The sequence below is a fragment of the Balaenoptera musculus genome, chromosome 3 (assembly GCF_009873245.2).
Source record: "Balaenoptera musculus isolate JJ_BM4_2016_0621 chromosome 3, mBalMus1.pri.v3, whole genome shotgun sequence".
NCBI lineage: Eukaryota > Metazoa > Chordata > Mammalia > Artiodactyla > Balaenopteridae > Balaenoptera > Balaenoptera musculus.
The window spans coordinates 166,338,426-166,358,042 of record NC_045787.1 but is presented as its reverse complement, the minus strand read 5'-3'; the positions used below and the strand labels follow the sequence as shown (position 1 = coordinate 166,358,042).

Below are 19,617 nucleotides of genomic sequence, written 5' to 3'. Positions count from 1 at the left end.
GTACAGCGGGACAGCACACACATAAATAAGTCCTTGTCCATCCAGATGATAGGTGCAGGGAGATAACACACAGGCACAGCCAGCAAACAGTTCCAGACAGAGGCAGCAGATACACTTGCAGGGACCACAGCTGTCAATGCAAACGGAATAACAGAGAAGCAGACCCAGACAACAGACAGAAACGCATAGAGCACAGACGTAGAGCAGTAACAAAGGGACAGACGCAGTCAGGGCCCAGCCACAAGTCAGATTCATAGCCAGACGTAGTCACAACACAGAGAGAGATACACAGTCAGACAAACCCAAGCAGTGTTGCAGACTCAGAAACAGACAGACACCCAGGCAGACAGATGTCATGTTGAAAAACAAAGATACATAGACACACTCACAGGCACAAAGGCAGGACACAACACAGGTACTCATGGTCATGTACATACACGGAAAATCCCACAGACAGACTCAGAGAGTCAAAATGCAGAGGAGTCTGCAAGACTCCTCGGTCTCCTGCAAGATACTGAGAATATCTGTGTGGATATAGGCGTGCATCTGCATGAGTCCACATGTGGCCTGCCATGTCCTGGGGTATCTGGGGGTGAATGCGGTGTCTGTGTGCCTAGGAATTTGTGTCTAGTCCATCAGGCTGAGTGAGGATGTGGATGACTGGGGATTCTCATTCTGTGCATGTCCACATGACCGTGGGTGCAAGGGTATTTTCATGCTGAGGAGGAGGAGGTGAGCAGATGCACCAGCATGTGAACACACACACACACACACACACACCTCCAAACCCTCCAGCCAAGACATAGGTGGATGAGGCTGAACACAGCTCAGTGCCACCTTTCTCTCCAAGGGGAGCTGGATCTCAGCCAGGGCTGGGGATCAGGGGTGCAGAGTACCCAGGGCATCCTTCTCCCCTTCTCACACTCTCAGGCCTTGCCATAGAATGAATGTTTGTGTTCCTCCCCCACCCCCGAATTTACATGCTAAGTCTTTTTTAAATTAAAAAAATTTTTTTGGCTGCACTGCGGAGCTTGCAGGATCTTAGCTCCCCAACCAGTGATTGAACCCGGGACTACGGCAGTCAAAGTGCAGAGTCCTAACCACCGGACCACCAGGGAACTCCTGGTGCTAAATCTTAACCCCCAAGGTCATGGTATTAGGAGGTGGGGGTCTTTGGAACATCATTACATCATGAGGGTGAAGGCCGTGAATGGGATTAGTGTCCTCATAAAGGAGACGTCAGAGAGATTCCCTCATCTTTCCACCATGTGAGGACTCAGCAAGAAGACAGCCATCTATGAACCAGGAAGCAGGCTCTCACCAGGTACCAAATCTTCCGGTGCCTTGATCTTGAAATTCCAGCTTCCAGAACTGTGAGAAATAAATGTCTGTTGTTTATAAGCCACTCAGTCTATGGTATTCTGTTAGCAGCCTGAACGCACTAAGACAGGCATAGCATTTGCGGAGATATCCCCAAGCCTTCTTCATTTCTGAGATTTACTCCAATTCAATCCAATGGCAAACCCATGGGATGAGGATAAAGGAAGAGTTCCCATCCCTGAGTGAAAGTGGGATCGCCTCTGCATCTTTTTTTTTTCTTTTTGGCTGTGCTGTGCAGCATGTGGGATCTTAGTTCCCCAACCAGGGATTGAACCTGAGCCCCCTGCAGTGGAAGTGTGGAGTCTTAACCACTGGACCACCAGGGAAGTCCCCCTGTTTCTGCATCTGTAACAAGTAAGTATGGTGCCTGCCTCAGAGATGCTGTGAAGGTTCAATGAGAGAATTCACATGAAATATTTAGTATGTGGTCAAGCCTGAACGGAGCTTTTGATATGTTCTCTCTATGATTATGGGAGATGGGTCAGTGAAGTGGTTAGAGAATGATTTTGGAGTCAGAGAGACTTGGGTTCAAGACCTGACTTAGTTCTTTAATGTCTGTGTGACCTTAGGCAAGTCATTTGACCTCTCTGTATTAGTTATCTATTGCTGTGTGACCTATCACCCTAAAGTTAGTGGCTTAAAAGAACACACATTTATTATCTGACAGTTTCTCTGGGGGCTGGGATTCTGGACACAGCTTAGTCGGGTCCTGTGCTGCAGGGTCTCTCAGCTGTAATAAGGTGTCCATTGGGCTGTGGTCTCATCTGACGGCTCAACTGAAAACGGATCTACTTCCAAGCTCACAATGTGGCCGTTGGCAGGATTCATTTTATTGTGGACAGAGGACCTCAGCTCCTTGCTTGCTGTTGGTCAGAGGCTACCCTCACTTTTTGCCATGTGGACCTTACCAACCTGCTTCTTGCTTCCCCCTAGCAAGCAAGCTGAGAAGTCAATAGAGAGTTCACCAAGACAGAAGTCACAGGTTTTTGTAACCCAGGCTTGGAAGTAGCATCCCATTGCCTTTGCCATATTGGTGCCATATTACATCTGTTGGTCAGAAGCAATCTTCAGGTCCAGCCCACGCTCAAGGGGAGGGAATCACACAAGCACATGAATGGGGAAGACGGGCATCATTGAGGGCCGTCTTAGAAACCATCTTCCACCTCCCTGTGTCTTTGTTTTCTTGCTTTAGTTAAAAAATTTTTTTTTTATTTTTAAAATTTTTTTGCCACACCACGTGGCTTGTGGGATCTTAGTTCCCCAACCAAGGATCGAACCCGGGCCCTCAGCAGTGAAAACTAGGAGTCCTAATCATTGGACCGCCAGGGAATTCCCATGTTTTCTCACTTTAAGAGGAGGAAAACAGGGACTTCCCCGGCGGTCCAGTGGTTGGGACTCCATGCTTTCACTGCCAAGGGCCTGGGTTTGATCCCTGGTCAGGGAGCTAAGATCCCGCAAGCCTCGACACACAGACGATAAATAAATAAATAAATAAATAAACTTCATACATCTTTATCAAAAATAAAAAAGGAGGAAAACAATACACCTCACAACGCGTGGATTCACTTGCTCGTTCATTCAGCAAAGAATTACTGAGTATCTGTGTGGTGTAAACTGTTCTATGCACGTGGTGAGCAAGATAGATAAGTTTCCTTTAAGCTTACATTCTGGTGGGTAGGGCAGGGGACAGATAAAAGAAACAAGTCTACAAATAGACAAGATAATTTGAGTTACTGGTAGGTTCTCTCAGGGAAACGGAACAAGATAAAAGAGGCAGAGTGACTGGGTACAACTTAAGAGTTGCCAGGGAAGGCTGCTCTGAGGCGGTGTCCTTTGAACTGAAACCTGTGGACGAGAAGGGGCCGGTCATGTGCACCTCGGGGGAAAGAAGGAGCAGGAACGGCATGTGCAAAGGCCCTGAGGTTGGATTGAACTTGATATGATCAAGCGCATAAAGGCCACTGTAGTTTCAGCTTAGGGAGGGAGGGGGAGGGGGATAAGGTTGCCATCATCAGTCATCAGCGAGTGGAGACCAAGGTGAGAAGTTTGGGTTTCAGTCTGAGTAGCATGGGAGCTGCGGGAGGGAGGGTTGTGATTTGCATACAAAGGTTCCTCTCTGGCTGCTGTAGAAGGAGGACGCTGCACACTGCAGAGGGCAGGGGTGGCAGCAGGGAGCCCAGGGAAGTGATGAGGGGGAATTGCCTGGGTGAGCAACAACGGTGGCATAGACCAGAGTATAGACGGCTGGAGAGGAGGGGGTCAAATTCAGGATAGATTTTTTTTTTAAGATTTATTTTATTATTTATTTATTTATTTATTTATTTTTGGCTGCATAGGGTCTTAGTTGTGGGCATGCGGGATCTTTCGTTGCGGTGCACAGGCTCTTCCTTGTGGCACACGGGCTTCTCTCTAGTTGTGGCACGCAGGCTCCAGGGCACGTGGGCTCTGCAGTTTGCGGCACGCAGGGTCTCTAGTTGAGGCGCACGAGCTCAATTGTTGTGGCGTGCGGGCTTAGTTGCCCTGTGGTATGTGGGATCTTAGTTCCCTAACGAGGGATTGAACCCGCGTCCCCTGCATTGGAAGGCAGATTCTTTACCACTGGACCACCAGGGAAGTCCCCAGGATACATTTTGGAGACAGAGACAACTCGACTTGAGACAGGCTGGGACCTGGGACCCTTTGCTGCAGTGCTTGCCCCTGGATACACCTCTCCTTGAGCAACCAAATACAAGGAAACTATATGGGACTAAAAATAACTGAGTGCATGTGCAGTTGGGGCAAATTCTGGACCCAAAAGATACAAAGAGACCAAGAAAACCCAACTGCCACTTTTGAAAAGCCTGGAGCAAAAACAGGGTGTTGGGAGCAAAAGCAGCGTACTGGGCATGCCCCCTGCACTCAACACCACCAGAGGGGTGGGCAAGCCACTTAAGCCATCCTTCCGTCCCGACCCCCTGGACACACCCCGCTACCCTCACCCCATATAAAGAACCAGCTCGCCCCCCCCCGCACCCCTGCTTAGCAAGTGAGCAAGCAAAGGAAACTGATGTTTGTTCTCGCTCCCTCCTGCTGCAGCAGGGGCCCCAATAAAGCCTAGCCTGAATTTCTCGTCTGGGTTCTAGTCAATTTCTATTGATTGGGGAAGGCCAAGAACCCTGGTGGGTATCAGATTCAGCAAAAGATAAGAAGAATGTGTTGGGTCTAGAAAACAATGAGTCAAGGCTGACTTCCAGAGGCAGGATTTGAGCACACAGGTGGTGCCATTTCTTGGCGAAGGGGATTTAGTTGGGCAGAATAGGGAGTTCTTCCAGGGCCACATTAGGTTTGGGATAATAAAGACAGCCAAGCTCACTGCCTAGTTCGTCGTCTTTCTGCTCCACCGCCCGGTGCTGGGCTGGGCCTGCTGAGATGACGGTGGCGGCAGGCTGGATTTCGCAGGTTGCCTTTCCCATGCTTCTCCTTCCTCCTGGCTGCAGTGGGACCCAGGGAGGGGGCCGGGGCCCCATCCGGGGCTGGTGGTCCAGCGAAGAGCCTGGTGGAAAAAGTTAATTGGCTCTCAGCATCCCTCCTTCCCTCTCTCTCTCTCTCCCCCTCTCTCGCTCCTTGTTGGCCTCTGTACCAGAAGCTGGGGGAGGGGGGAACTACATTTCCCAGACTTCTTTGCAGCTCCGGTTCTGGATGCAGATTAGGTTCGACCAATGAGAAACGCTCATGAGAGATTTGGAAGGTAGAAGTGATGCAGAACTGTGTGTGTGTGTTTAATTATTTAAAATTCATTTTAATTAATTTTTGTTCAGCACTCTAGGGGACCTATCTCTGTGGCTTTGTGGGTGTTGGGCAGTGTTTCTGAACTCAACAGTTCCGGTGTCAGCCTCCTGATTCTCCACTGTGCAGAGAAGCAGCTCCCAGGGTGGTGTTCCAGTTTATTCCAGGGCTACTCAAAAGGTGGTCTCATAGGCAGCATTATCAGCATCACCTGGGAGCTTGTTAAAAATGCAAAGTCTCCACCCCCCCACCCACCACTGAATCAGAAACTATACGGTGGAACTCAGGAAGCTGTGTTCTTGCAAAGCTGTCCTGGTGACTCTTTTGCGCATTAAAGTTTAAGCACTGGCCTATATATAGCCCCCTCTCTCAGCCCCTCCAATGATGTTGTAAGCTCCTAAATCCTTGTATCCAACCCCTTTCTGCCTGATATGCCTAGAATGGTCCCTGCACTGAACCCCGGCTGATAAAATACAATCAGAGTTCTAGACTTAAACTGTCAGCGTTTGAATACCAGGTCACCGCTTCATAGCCATGGGACCATGGACAAGATGCTTTGTGTGGCAAATTGTAATTTCCAAAGCTGGCCATAGCTGTATCTTCCATTCCACATGCTCTTCTAGAATCTTACCACTCTACCCTCAAGAGGTGCGGTCTGTAGTCCATCCCCTTGAACCTAAACAGGCCTTTGTGAACACCTCAATTAGGAGTCTTCAGGACACCAAGCAACCTCTAAAGTTAAGTCAGAAAAATGCAATGAACTCTGCCTTGCTCTCTTAGGATGTTTGCTCTTGGAGAACCCAGCCACCATGCTGTGAGGAAGCCCAAGCAGACTCTGGAGAGGTACTGACACCCCCTTCTACCTGCCCCTGCTGAGCCCCGAGGCATCAACTTGGCAGTCATGTTGAGTGAGCCACCTTGAAAGGAGATCCCTCAGCCTCCAGCAGGATTCTCTAGCTGATGCCACAGGGAGCACCGATGAGCTGCCTTGCCAAGCCCTGCCCAAATTGTAGAGTTGGGAGCAAAATAAATAACTGCTGTTGTTTTAAGCCCCTACATTTTTTGGGGGGTGGGTAGTTTGTTACTCAGCAAGAGCTAACTTATATACTTTGTCTCTCTAAAAGCTCAGATCTTTTTTCTTTTGGCCATGCCGTGCAGATTGTGGGATCTTAGTTCCCCGACCAGGGATCAAACCTGCGCCCTCTCCAGTGAAAGCGAGGAGTCCTAACCATTGGACCGCCAGAGAATTCCCTAAAAGTTCAGCTCTTACAGGGTTGGTGTGAGGGTTATGAGATAAGGCATGTTCCAGGCCATCAAAGTGCTTCACACATGTCAGTGACTCTGGCAGGACTGCCCCTCGGGCACTACCCCCCAGCTGCCATCTCCCCAGCTTCCTTCCCTAGAGACTCCCCCCTCCAGCTTTCCATTCTCGCAAGATGCCCCACAGAAAGTGGCAGCATCTCCATCACTAAGAACCCACCCAGTGCCAGGTACTGTGCCCTTGAGTCCTTACAAACATCCTTGAGGTGGGGCATGGGGGGAAAACATATGAGCCCATTTTACAGGTGAGTCAATCGAGGCTCAGAGTGGGCCAGCATCTTGCTCAACACCAGAGGGTGAGTTAGTGGCGTAGCCTGGTCTGTCTGACTCTGAAATCCCTGCCCTCTCCCCACCCCCCGATTAGAAGTTCCTTCAGCACCCACCTCCATCCCATAGGGAGGAGCCTCACGTGACCTTCCCACAGGACGATGAAAAGCACACTCGGCAGAAACACGGCAGGACAACAATTAATTTATTGAGGGTGAGGCAGCGGGGAGAGTCGGGGAGCAGCCTCTCTTGCCCACATGCTCCAGGGCTTCTTTCTCCCCCAGCAGCACCCCTGGAAAACCAAGGTCTGCAGGAGCTGACGGGAGTGAATTCAGGAAGGAAATGGGGGGTCACGGAAGCCAGAAAGGTGGTCAGTTCGGAGGGTGGGTGGGACTTGTGGGGTCAAAGGTGAGGCGAGTTCAGAGATGAAGGGAGAGACTCAGAGGGAGGGGTTGACGTAAACCAGGGCTTATAGGTCTGGGGGGTGCAATGGGGCTCGTGGGGAGGTCAAGGGTGGAGAGGTCAGGGGTGAAGGAGGGATCATGGAGTTGAAGGTGGGGCTTGTAGGGTCAGAAGTGAAGCAGGGCTCATGGGGGTGTCCAAGGTGGGAGAGTTCAAGAGGGGTCAGAGATAAAGTGGGGCTCAAGGGTCAAAGGTTGGCGGGGGAAGAGGTGCAAGGTTGTAGGGTCAGAGGGGAGTCAGGCTGGGAGGTGAAGCAGGGGGTTCTTGGTGGGGTCAAAGGTCAGCATCCTAGCAGGGCGCTGATGTGAAGGGATGGAGGCGGCCCTAGGCCACCTCCTCCTCGGCCTCCTCCTCAAACTCCCCCTCCTCGGCCGTGGCGTCCTGGTACTGCTGGTACTCCGACACCAGGTCGTTCATGTTGCTCTCGGCCTCGGTGAACTCCATCTCATCCATGCCCTCGCCCGTGTACCAGTGCAGGAAGGCCTTGCGCCGGAACATGGCCGTGAACTGCTCCGAGATGCGCTTGAACAGCTCCTGGATGGCCGTGCTGTTGCCGATGAAGGTGGCGGCCATCTTCAGGCCACGGGGCGGGATGTCGCACACGGCCGTCTTCACGTTGTTGGGGATCCACTCCACGAAGTAGCTGCTGTTTTTGCTCTGAACGCTCAGCATCTGCTCATCCACCTCCTTCATAGACATGCGGCCCCGGAACACGGCGGCCACGGTCAGGTAGCGGCCGTGGCGGGGGTCACAGGCCGCCATCATGTTCTTGGCGTCGAACATCTGCTGGGTGAGCTCGGGCACCGTCAGCGCCCGGTACTGCTGGCTGCCCCGGCTGGTCAGCGGCGCGAAGCCGGGCATGAAGAAGTGCAGGCGCGGGAAGGGCACCATGTTCACGGCCAGCTTGCGCAGGTCGGCGTTGAGCTGGCCCGGGAAGCGCAGGCACGTGGTGACCCCGCTCATGGTGGCCGACACCAGGTGGTTGAGGTCCCCGTAGGTGGGCGTGGTCAGTTTCAGGGTGCGGAAGCAGATGTCGTACAGCGCCTCGTTGTCGATGCAGTAGGTCTCGTCTGTGTTCTCCACCAGCTGGTGCACGGACAGCGTGGCGTTGTAGGGCTCCACCACCGTGTCCGACACCTTGGGTGACGGCACCACGCTGAAGGTGTTCATGATGCGGTCCGGGAACTCCTCGCGGATCTTGCTGATGAGGAGGGTCCCCATCCCGGACCCCGTGCCCCCGCCCAGCGAGTGGGTCAGCTGGAAGCCTTGCAGGCAGTCACAGCTCTCCGCCTCCTTCCGGACCACGTCCAGGACCGCGTCCACCAGCTCGGCACCCTCTGTGTAGTGGCCCTTGGCCCAGTTGTTGCCGGCTCCAGACTGGCCTGAAGAGGGAAGGGGAGGGGACACCCAGGCTGATATGGGGAAAGCCCACCCTCCACCCCACTCCCAGCCATCCTAGTAGTTGAATAATAATAATAACAAAATCATTATTATTATTATTATTGTTATTATGATGATGATGGATTGTTCTCTCGGGTTCCATCCTTGCTTCCCTTCACCCAGCAGCCAGAAGGATTCTGATAAAACCTAAATCATGTTCTGCTTTAGCTCAAAATCACCCCAGTTCTTCCATCTTTCAGTAAAAGCCTAAGTCCTCCCTTCGGCCCACAAGGCCCTGAACAACCTGCTCCATCCCCTCCCTGCCCTCCCCTCCTCCCTCTCTCCCCCTCGTTCACTCTGCCCCAAGCACACAGGCCTCCTTGCTGTCCCTGCCACACACCCGGCACAGTCCTGCCTCAGGGCCTTTGCGTATGCCGTTCCCTCTGCCTGGAATGCTGTTCCCTCAGATACTTACATGGTTCCCTCTTTCCCCTTCTTTAGGACTTTGTTACCCTCCGCAGAAGTGATAAACCTGTTTTTTTAAATTAATCATGTTTATTGTCTGTAATTTCACAGGGGAATGCAAGCTCCAGAGGACAAGGATCAGGATTAGAATATTGGCTGGTATTTTTGTGAACAGGTAACATTTCTTCTTGCCCCCTCCTCTGCTTCCATCCTGGTCTGGCCCCCTCATTGCCCATCTGGATCAGTACAGTCGCTTCTGCCTTGGTCCTCCCACAGCCTCCCCCCATTCTGTTCTCCTTGCAGCAGCCAGAGGGCACCGGTGAGCACCTGAGTCAGGTCCTGTCCCTTCTCCGTCCACAGCCCTCCGGGACTCCCACCTCCCTGGGATAAAAGCCCAAATCTTCCCTACAGCCTACAAGGCCCTGCACAACCTGCCACCATCCCCTCCCTGCCCTCCACTCCTCCCTCTCTCCCCTTCCCTCACTCTGCTCCAGCCACATGGGCCTCCTCACTGTTCCTCCAACACACCAGGCCTGGTCCTGCCCCAGGGCCTTTGCACGTGCTGTGCCCTCTGCCTGGAATGCTCTACCCCCAGGTACTCCCCTGACTGACTCTTCAGGTCTCTGGTCAATGTCACCTCCTCTGAGAGAATAGGATTTGAACTAGGTGGTCTGGCTCCTGAGTCCACACTTTTCTACCACCTCCCCTGCCTCACCTACTACAGGCCACAGAATCTTTTGGCCCGACTGGAGCCGCCCATAATCATCCTAGAATCCCTCACATCTTTTGGTCCACCTCATTTAGTCTTTCCGCAGCCACTTCCTGAGGACCTACTGTGTGCCATAACCACACATGATCATCATTATCTTCCTGAATCTTTGCACAGACCAGAGAGAGGAAGTCACTCATTCAAGGTCACATAGCTTGTCCCGTCAATCCCTAGACTCCAGACTAAACTACTGTGTACTAGGAGGAGAGGCGCTGGGGGAGGGGGAGCCTGGGGCCTGAGGTCAGGTGGGGATGTGCATTTAGCTTGACCTAGAGGTACCAGGAAATGTTTCCTACACGGTTGTTCAGAGTGTGCAGGCCCCTTCAATCTGAGTGCTGTAAATGTGCCCACTGTCTTCACACATGCTGTTCCCTCTGTCTTACACACCTTTCCTCCCTTCATTGCCCTTTGGTCAACCCTAGTCCTATTCACCTTTTAGGCTGCAGACATTAATAGTGATAATGATAATAAAAATGACAACAAAACATCAAATGCTTAGTTATCTTTTTCTCTGTGCTAGGCATTGTTCTAAGTTCTTTATACGTGTTAGTGGCTTTAAGTCTCACAATCCTGAAAAGTAAGTTTTTGTATAATCCCTGTTTTAAAGATGAGGAGACGGGCACAGAGAGATTGAAGGGCCTGTCCAAAATCACCAAGATGACTCAATCAGTGCCTGAGTTTGACTTATTTCTCTTCTCTTCCCATTTATTTATCTTCCCAGCTCCCTCCACCAGGATGTCAGCTCGGGGGTGGGGGCAGAGAGCTTTATTTGTTTTATTCTTGGCTATATTCCCAGGGGGTACAGTAGGGCCTGGTATGCAGTAGGTGCTAATAAGTATTTGTCGACTGCATGAAGTGGCAGAACTGGGATTTGAACACCGCAGTCTGGCTCAGGTCCATACTGTTACATTAAAATGCCACCTTCTCCGGGAAGCCTTCCCTACCCTGCACCTCCCCTGGTTGTATCAGATGCCTCCCCTGGATTCCCACAGTGGCCTGTGTATCCGCTTTCCCCGCTGGGCTCTGGGTTCCTGAGTTTAGACGCTAGGTGAAGAATTTTAAAAAGAATTTTCACCAAGCATGTGGAAATGAAAGAATCTGGGGAGGGGGGACTTCCCTGCCTGTGTCTCGTGACGGTGACTCACCAAACACAAAGTTGTCAGGACGAAAGATCTGGCCGAAGGGGCCTGAGCGGACAGAGTCCATGGTGCCCGGCTCGAGGTCCACCAGCACAGCTCTGGGGACGTAATTTCCTCCTGCAGAGAAGCAGATGGAGAGCAGCTTGGTCAGCGCCAGGAGCCAGCATCCTGTCCCCTCCCAGGCCCTCCCCACCCCCACTCTGGCAGGTGTCCCCTGCCCCTTACCTGTGGCCTCATTGTAGTACACGTTGATTCTCTCCAGCTGCAGGTCACTATCCCCATGGTATGTGCCAGTGGGATCGATGCCGTGCTCATCACTGATCACCTCCCAAAACTGGGGGGGGAGGGCGGTGGTAAGGACCAAGAAGGTGGAGCCGGTGGCCAGGTCTGCCCCACCTCCATCTTCTGGGCTCAGGACCCCCACTCACCTCCCTAGCTGCCACCTGTCCCCCAGGCAAGGTGAGTGTGGAACCTAGAGGCAGAGTGGGCGGGCGAGGATGAGGCAGCAAGAAGGGAGCGGTGGGGGCGGGGTGGAGCAGACGCACCACCGCAGCCCAGCGGGCTGGGGTCAGCGCTCCCTGGCTGCTGCCGTGGGGAGGGGCGGGGTCTCTTTGTGCGTGTGGAGGGGACAGTGGGCCAGCTGTGAGGCCAGCTGTGGCAAGCGGACAGAAGCCTGGGCCCCACCCCCATGGGCCTCTTTGTTCCCAGCTTGGCCCTGCCCCCCGCGCCCTCCCCCACCGTCCCTGGGGTGCTGGCCTCCTGGGGGGGCCCCGTCCCCCAAAAGGCCCATGGTGGAGGAGCTCTGCGGAGCTCGGTGGACCGCACTCCGCATCTCTCGACCGCGTCCCCGGGCCCGGTCCCTCGCGTACCTTGGCTCCGATCTGGTTGCCGCACTGGCCGGCCTGCAGGTGCACGATCTCCCGCATGGCGGCGGCGCTGATGGTGGACGCGGCGGCGCTGGTGCTGTTGCTGGGATCTGCGGCGGCGGCGAAGCACGGTCCCTGCGCTCCTGGGGCGCCTCTATATGAGCGGGCGGGGCTCGCGTCACTGCAGGTCACCGGCCCGCTCCGCCCCCCGGTCCCGCCCCGGGACGGAGGGTGCGGGGATGGACGGATACCCCTCCCCTGCCGCCTGGAGACCTCTGGGGGCAGGGGCTGGGGCGAGCCGGGGCTCCGTGCGCCCCCCACCCCGGGCCGTGGAGGGCGAGGCCTCTCAGGCACCAACAGTACCACCTTCCTCCATCCCACCCCTCCCGCCCCCAGCCAGGCCTGGCGACCCGGGTTTTGCAGGGATTGGGCGGGGGGAGGGAGAGCGCCCGGTAAACAAGCGGCCGGGAGATTCTGCCTCTCCCCGCTCTTGCCCCGAACGACCCTGCCTCAGTTTCTCCGTCCCAAGCCTCCCTCCCCATTCCGTTTAGTTCTCGTTCGCCAGAACTCTCGCATTAACCGGGAGGGCTCCTAGTGGGGCCGAGCTGGCCGCTCCGGAGTAGCCGACAGTTTTGGGAGGAGGGGGCGGTCGGTTTCTGCAGGACTCGTCTTGAAGCTGCGTAGTAAGTAGAACCACGATTTCCCTTCCATGTTTGACTGCGGATGCTTTTGGAAGCTGATGGAGGTTTGGGGGGGACCGTGCGCTCCCCCTGGACACCTCGGTTGGGCTTTGGGTCTGTCGCAGGTGGGGTCACCCTCAGCCTTGCCTGGGGTCGCACATCAAAGATTAAGACTTATAGCTGGATTACATACTGCGGGGATAGAGGGCTCCCGGCGGGCTGCCTTGCTCCCCCCAGATCGGCACCTCTCTGCTCCATTGTTATAATTTATTCCAATCCATCGCCCTGCCTTTGCATTTATCAGTATATGACCTTGCACAGGCCACTTGGCTTCCCTCTGGGTGAATTTCCTGCAAGATGGGGCTGGCAGGAATGCCTCCCCTCTAGGCGGTTGGGAGGGTCCAAAGATGGCCCAGTTAACAAGATGGCCCCGGTTTCCCCTCGCAGAGTGAACGATAAATTGTAGCTATTAGTATTACAATTATTATTGTAATGCTGGGCAAGACTTCCTGTGCTGCCCCACAAGCGAAGGCCAGACTTCTTGGGGCCACTTTCTGCTGGCAGCCTCCAACTCTGCCATCCCTGGAAGCCTCTCCCTCCTCCTCCATGGCTTCTGGCTACTGCGGGGTGGGGGTGGGATTAGCCAGGTCGGCTGAAGGGCTGGGACCTCACGCTCTCACCCGTGGCTTCCAATTTTGTGGTTCTCAACAGGGAGCGATTCTGCCCCGCAGTGACACTTGGCAATGTCTGGAGATGTTTTTGGTTGTTATTCCTGGATGGGTGTGTGTGTGTGTGTGTGTGTGTGTGTGTTACTGGCATGTAGTGAGTGGATGTTGCTAAACATTCTAGGATGCACAGGACAGTCTCCCCCTCCCCCCAAAGAATGATCTGGTCCAAATGTCAATAGTGCTCAAGGTTGAGAAACCCTGTTAATTATTTGAGAAAAACAAACAAACAAACAAAAAACAACTGAGTTAGATCTTTAGGCTCACACTAGACACCAGAATAAACTCCTGCTGGATCAGACAGTACAAACGAGGGTGACCCCCCCCCTCCCCCTCCCCCCAGCATCTGTGAATTACTTCCTCTCTCTGTTTGTGATTTAAACGTGTACAGCATCCTGGGACTTCAGTAGGTCAGATGATTATGGAGCACAGTCTCCTGGGGGGTCAGCAGAATCCCCTAAGCCAGAAATTCTCAGCTGGGGGTGATTCTCCCCCCCGCCCCCCACCCAAGACACAAGGGAAACTTGACAATGTCTGGAGTCATTTTTGATCTTTACAACTTGGGGCTGTTATTGGCATCCAGTGGGTGGAGACTACGGAGGCTGCTCAGTGTCCTACACTGCACACGGATGGCCTCGGCAGCAAAGGATAATCTGGCCCCAAATGCCAATGGCAATAGCCATGGTCGAGAAACCCGATTGAAACTTCTGAGGTTATCAAATGTTGTTACAGTTGATCCCCGAGACCCGGTTCCCGGATTGAAATAGGAAGTCCATCAACCCATGTTAATATCTGTCAAAAATTCATAAACCCTGTGTTGGCATTTTATTATTTAATATATCAAGAATCATCAAAACATAAAAGTGGAAGTGGCCCTGCTGGGAGGGGCTGATTTGGGGTTCAGCCCCAGAAAAATGGGGCTTCTTGTGTCACTCCACCAGGGCAGGGCTGATTTGGGGTCAGGGCTGAGCTCCAGGGAGGTGGGGCTTCCTGGATTAGCCCACCTTGGAAGGGATAGCCCCCTGGAGAGCACAGGCTCTGGTGAGCAATGGGTGCCCTCTATCTTCCTCTGCATCGGGGCATCCCTTGGGTTCCCTGAGGGCCCTCAGGGGAGGAATACAGAGGGGAAATGAGGAGGAAAGTGGCGAGCAGGGGATGGGTGGTCTTCTAGCACCTGGAGCTTCTGGGACCTGGCATTGCCCAAGATGTAGAAAGCCTGCAGGGATGAAGTGGGGGAGGGGTTGGGGTGGGCTGACGTCACCTACACCCCAAGGCCGCTCCCTCTTCAGTCTGGTCTCTCCTGGGCTCCCTTCCTGGAAGATGAGGAGTGCCAGGTGTACCCAATGGCTCTCAGGCAAGCAGAGCCTCCCTGGTACCCAGGTGTCCCATTGCATCACTTACCACCCAGAAAGCCATCAAAGCTCCCTGCAAGAATCCGAAGATGGCATCATAGGGGTGGTGCCAATGGTCCAAGACCCGGATGTAGCCAGTGAACAGAGCCAGGGACAACAAAAGGAGCTGGATGGTGGGCCGTAAGAGCCAGATTTTCTGTCCCCAGGACCTGGCCTGTACATAGAGCTGGAATGCGGATGGGCAGCGCCTTGAAACCCTGGGAGCAGGTATCCGGAGGGAATCCACCCCGCGGCTGCGTTTTTGTGCCCACCGGCCTGTCCGAGCCTGCCAGTTTTATATGGAAATGGATTTCAGCCTCTAAAGAGGGTAGGGGCTGTGGCCCCCGAAACCATCATTGTAAGAGAACTTCATGCTATTAATATTGGGAGAATTGTTAGATGGTGAATGATTTCCCAAGAGTCAGGTGAGACCCTCCAGATAGGCTCATACTGTGACCCGGCACAGGCCCATACTGTGACCCGGCACTGCCACTTTCTGCCAGTGTCAGATCTCTAATCGAAGCAGGTTGGCCTCATCAGGGGGCCCTCAAAAAGCAGAGTTTGGGCTCTTGATTTTGAAATGGAAAACAAAACAAAAAAATCCCCTCTTTAAACATCAGGTGAAATTGATGAGCAGGAAGAACGGGACAGTGGCTTTTGTGTGCTTTAGGGAGAAATCAGACATGGGCACGTGAGGTGGGGGAATTCCCCGAGACCCAGAACATTCTGTTCACAAAATTGACCATTCGGTCCATAAAATCAGGGGAAGGCCTGGCTCCTAGCTGTGTGTGATCGGTCTGTGCACCTCCTGGCATTGTTGGCATGCACCCAGCCCCCAAACCACCCCCACTCCCCCGGGACGGAGGGAGTCTGTTTTGCCTGTTATTAATGATAATAGTGACCTTTAGGGCAGATCCTGTTCTAAATACTTTGAGCGTATCAGCTCATTTATGTGTTAACTCATGAAACCACAACCCTAGGAGGCAAGTGCTATTTCCACACTCATTTTACAGATGAGGAAATGGAGGCCCAAGGACACTGAGTGTCTCACCCAATGTCACACACAGTTGAGGCTGGGAATAGAGCATGTACATTCCAGCTCCAAAGCCCTGCTATCACTACAGGAAGCTGTAGTTACTTTGTTACTTTGTCTTTAAAAAAAAGGGGGGCCGGCTGGCAGTCGAATGGGCTGCCTTTCAGGAAGAAAACGTTGCTGGTGTGAAGGCAGCCATGTAGCACCACGTGCACTGTAGCCGGGGCTTCTGTGTCGTGTGTCTGCCCACCACGGTGCCCGGGTGCTCTGGGCTGGCTCCGATGTGTGCGATCCGCTTCTGCCAGCCGAGTCTATGCCCGTGGGTCATCGGCTCCTTTCCAGGGGTTCCCCCACCCCCCGCCCTACTCCTCCTGCCACTTTATTACCCAAACCTTAGAGCTACACCTCAGTTGGGCCTGATTTCCCTTCCCCCTGCACTTGGCGGAGCCCAGCCTTGGGCATGGATCCAGCCTGGCATGGGCCCTCTCCAGCTGCAGGGAGGGGGAGACAGAGGGTTCTGGAAGTTGCTGTTCTGGGACAGGGATGCTGAATGAGTCTTAAGAGAAGATGGGCCCTCCCCGTTCTTGCCCTCCTGACTCTGGGGGAACACACAAGCTCTATGGAAGCTGTGCCTGGCGCTGCTGGCACCAAGCATGGGGTGGGGGCGGGCGGGGGGACAGTCAGCTGGGGCTGGGGTGGGGTGGGGATGCTTCCTGGGTTCCCCTCCCTGACCGCCCACTCGTCTGGCATCAAGGACGTCTTCGGGGTGCCCTGTGCAGGTGTAGTTGGTGACGTAGCCGCTCTCGCGGTCGAAGGAGGCTGGGTCAGGCAGGCACGCGGCCAGGAAGTGGGGCCGCGGGTGACCTGTGGTCATCTTGGCAATGCTGGTCGGGGAGCAGCAGGCCAGGTCGCCAGAAATGAAGGTGCCCAGCTGCTTGTAGATCATGGCCGTGTAAGTGCCGCTCATGAAGGCTGGCGAGCTCAGCTGCAGGCGCTTGACATGAATCAACTCTCCCAGGCTGATCTGTGGGGCCGTGTCAGAGGGGTGAGGGGTCACTGCTGAGGGCGGAGGGCGCAACAAGAGTGGAAAATCCCCAACCCTTTGTCTCAGACAGGTTCATATGGAAGGGAGGCTGTTCTTTTCCAGTAAACCAGGCAAAAGGGTGGGGCTTCTCATTCCATCCCACACACACACACACAAATGGGTGACTTCTCCCACCCTTGTGCCTGAAATGGGCAAGACTTCCTAAGCCAAGGGATAAGGCTTCCCATATCATCAAGGAAAGGGGGGGGGGGCCCACAACTGAAAGGGGCGGGACTTCCTGTTATACCAGGAAAAAAGGATAGACTTCCTCCCAAATGCCTGAAAATGATGGAACTTCCCTTGTCACTGGGAGAAAGAGGCAGGATGTTCTATGTTTGAAAGGGGGAGATTTCCCAGATCCCCAGAAAAGGGGCAGGACTGCTTCCTGCCTTCTGCATATAAGGGATGGGGCTTCCCTGGCCACTGGGGGGCAGGGGCTGAGCTTCTTGTTCCATACCTAAGGCAGAGAGGTGGGTGTTTCCTCTATATTATGTCAAAAGTGGGGGGCTAACCTATTCCTCAAGGAAAGGAGTTTTATGCCATTGAGCAGTGAGATTTCGCATTTCAGTAGGAAAAGAGGTGGTACTTCCTCCTGCCTTAGATCTATAATGGGTGGGGTTTCCACTTTGCCAGAAAAACAGGTGAACTTGCCCATGGTGTGTCACCACAGCCTGAGGTGAAAGTGGCCACCCTCTTACCGTGAAGATGGAGATGAAGAAGCCCATCTTTATGAGTGCCGAGTCTTCGATGATGTAATGGGCCACTCGGGGTTATTGGATGGTGGTGTCATTGCAAAAGAAGCCCTGGATGTGGGGTACCAGCAAACCGGTCTCACTCAGCACGATGGGGAGACTGACTGCAGGGGGTGGAGACGACCCCACTCATGGATGGGTCAACTGAGGTTTACCCTTGTTAGGCCTTCCGGCCAGTCTGTCCTCCTGGCATCTCCACAGCCTGGACATGGGGACATGGGCAGAGAGGACAGTATGGCCAGGAGGCCAGAGGAGGCCAGAGCCCCAGGGACCCATTCACAGGTGGGGTCCTGTGAATGAGGTGGGTGAGAGGTTAGGATAAGGAGGGGATAAGCGTGGAAGGGCTCGCTCTTTCTGTGTGTGTGTCCTGATGTATGTGTGTATGATTATGGCTCTGCATGTCTTTGTGTGTGAATGTGTGTGTGTGTGTGCTGATGGGTATCTATGTCTATGACATGCGTATGTGGTGTGAATAGGTGTTTGTGGTATACATGGGTACATATCTGAGTGTGTGTGCTCCTCTCTGCGATGTGTGTGTGTGTGTGTGTGTGTGTGTGTGAGAGAGAGAGAGAGAGAGAGAGAGCGATTATGCATTGTGTCCATGGATGTGTGGGTTGTGTTGGTGTGTGTGTGTGCGCTTGTATCTGGGATCTGTGTATGTGTTCATGTCTATATCCATGGCTCTGTGGCTGATTGAGCTGGGAGGGGAGATACTGGTGGCAAAGTTGTGTGTGAGCAGTGTCCAGGGCCCCTCACCTGACACCGCCATCCTGAAGTCAGACAGACCAAGGGGCCTGTCTCCAGCAGGTGCCAGGCTCTGTGTCTGGCCCACTCATCCTCAAAGCCTACACCCAGGCCTCCCTCCCCTGTCTTGACCCTGTCATTCTGTCACCCACTGAAGTTTAGTAGAGCCAGGCAGCTGGAACCCAGCCTCCCACAGTCCCCAGCTCCCTTACTGGGCAGGGAGGGCAAAGCTAGTATCCCAGCCTGGCCTCCCCTCCCCAGTGAGGAGGTTTTGGTCACTAGCTCTGCCCACCGGGGAATGGGGGAGGGGCCCTGGTATATGCCAGCCACACATCGAGACCCCAAGCAAGCTCAGGCCACGCAGATTCCCAAACAAGCAGGGTCTGACATGCACAATTATACAACGGCACAGTCTGACCCAGACACCCAGATTCAGATGTACACACACAGACATATAATGCAGCAATATACCCACAATACACATAGGCCCATATAGACCCACACACACACCTGGCTACACAAATACCATTGGATCCGCCCCCAGCCCAGATGCATAGTCACGGGCTCCCATAGATCAAGTGCATGCATAAGAGTCACCCACAATGAACACACACCCCCGAAAAACCAATACAACACACAACACAGCAACACAACATGCAACCCAGAGACCCGAAGGGACACACACATACACACGCACACACACGTGTGCATGAGCATACACACACAGAATCATACTCACTCACATGGATATAAGTTCAACACAGACCAACCCCAGACATACGGATAGACCCAGGGGCTTGCACACAACATACACACAGTCAAACATACACAGAGATACACAATACAAACATACCTCCCCCACTACAGACACATAGACTCAGATCCACAACTCAAAGAGACATGCAGCAAATAAAATCATATGAAAGACTGAAAAAAAAAAAAAGTTGCACAGCCAGATGCTCCCCCAGCACCCAGACCCAGGAAGACACGTAAACACACAAAGTCACACTTGCGGAGAGTCCCTATCTTCCCCATTCACACGGACACACATTGACCCAGACATCCCAGAAATATGTTGATGAACACACCGATGTGAAGACACACAGCCCAAGTACACACACCAGGGCAGGCAGCCAGCCCCCAATCTAGCGACCCTCAGATAAAGACAGGAAGACAGACCCCTCCACGGCCCCTTGGGTGTCCGCATGGTGGTGGTGCGGGGCGCTCAAGGACGCTGGGGAGGGGGCTCACCCAGCAGCAGACAAAACAAGTCCAAAGCCACCAACAGCTTGGCGGTCCAGCAGTGTGGCAGCAGATGGGACGGGGGTGTTCTCCGCGGGTCCCCCGGCCACAGGCACTGGTACCGGACCACCAGCTCGGGCAAGGTCAAGACAG

The 19,617-nt window shown here is 53.9% G+C and overlaps 1 protein-coding gene across 1 annotated transcript; it reads right to left on the bottom strand.

Annotated features, from left to right (window-relative positions):
• Positions 1-6,916: 6,916 nt before the first annotated feature.
• Positions 6,917-11,969, bottom strand: TUBB4A (tubulin beta 4A class IVa). The gene is made up of 4 exons (XM_036848748.1): positions 11,817-11,969; positions 11,173-11,281; positions 10,954-11,064; positions 6,917-8,576 (listed from the first exon to the last, which is right to left on the bottom strand). The coding sequence occupies exons 1-4, from the start codon at positions 11,871-11,873 to the stop codon at positions 7,519-7,521; spliced, it is 1,335 nt and encodes a 444-aa protein (XP_036704643.1). The 5' UTR covers positions 11,874-11,969; the 3' UTR covers positions 6,917-7,518.
• Positions 11,970-19,617: the final 7,648 nt, after the last annotated feature.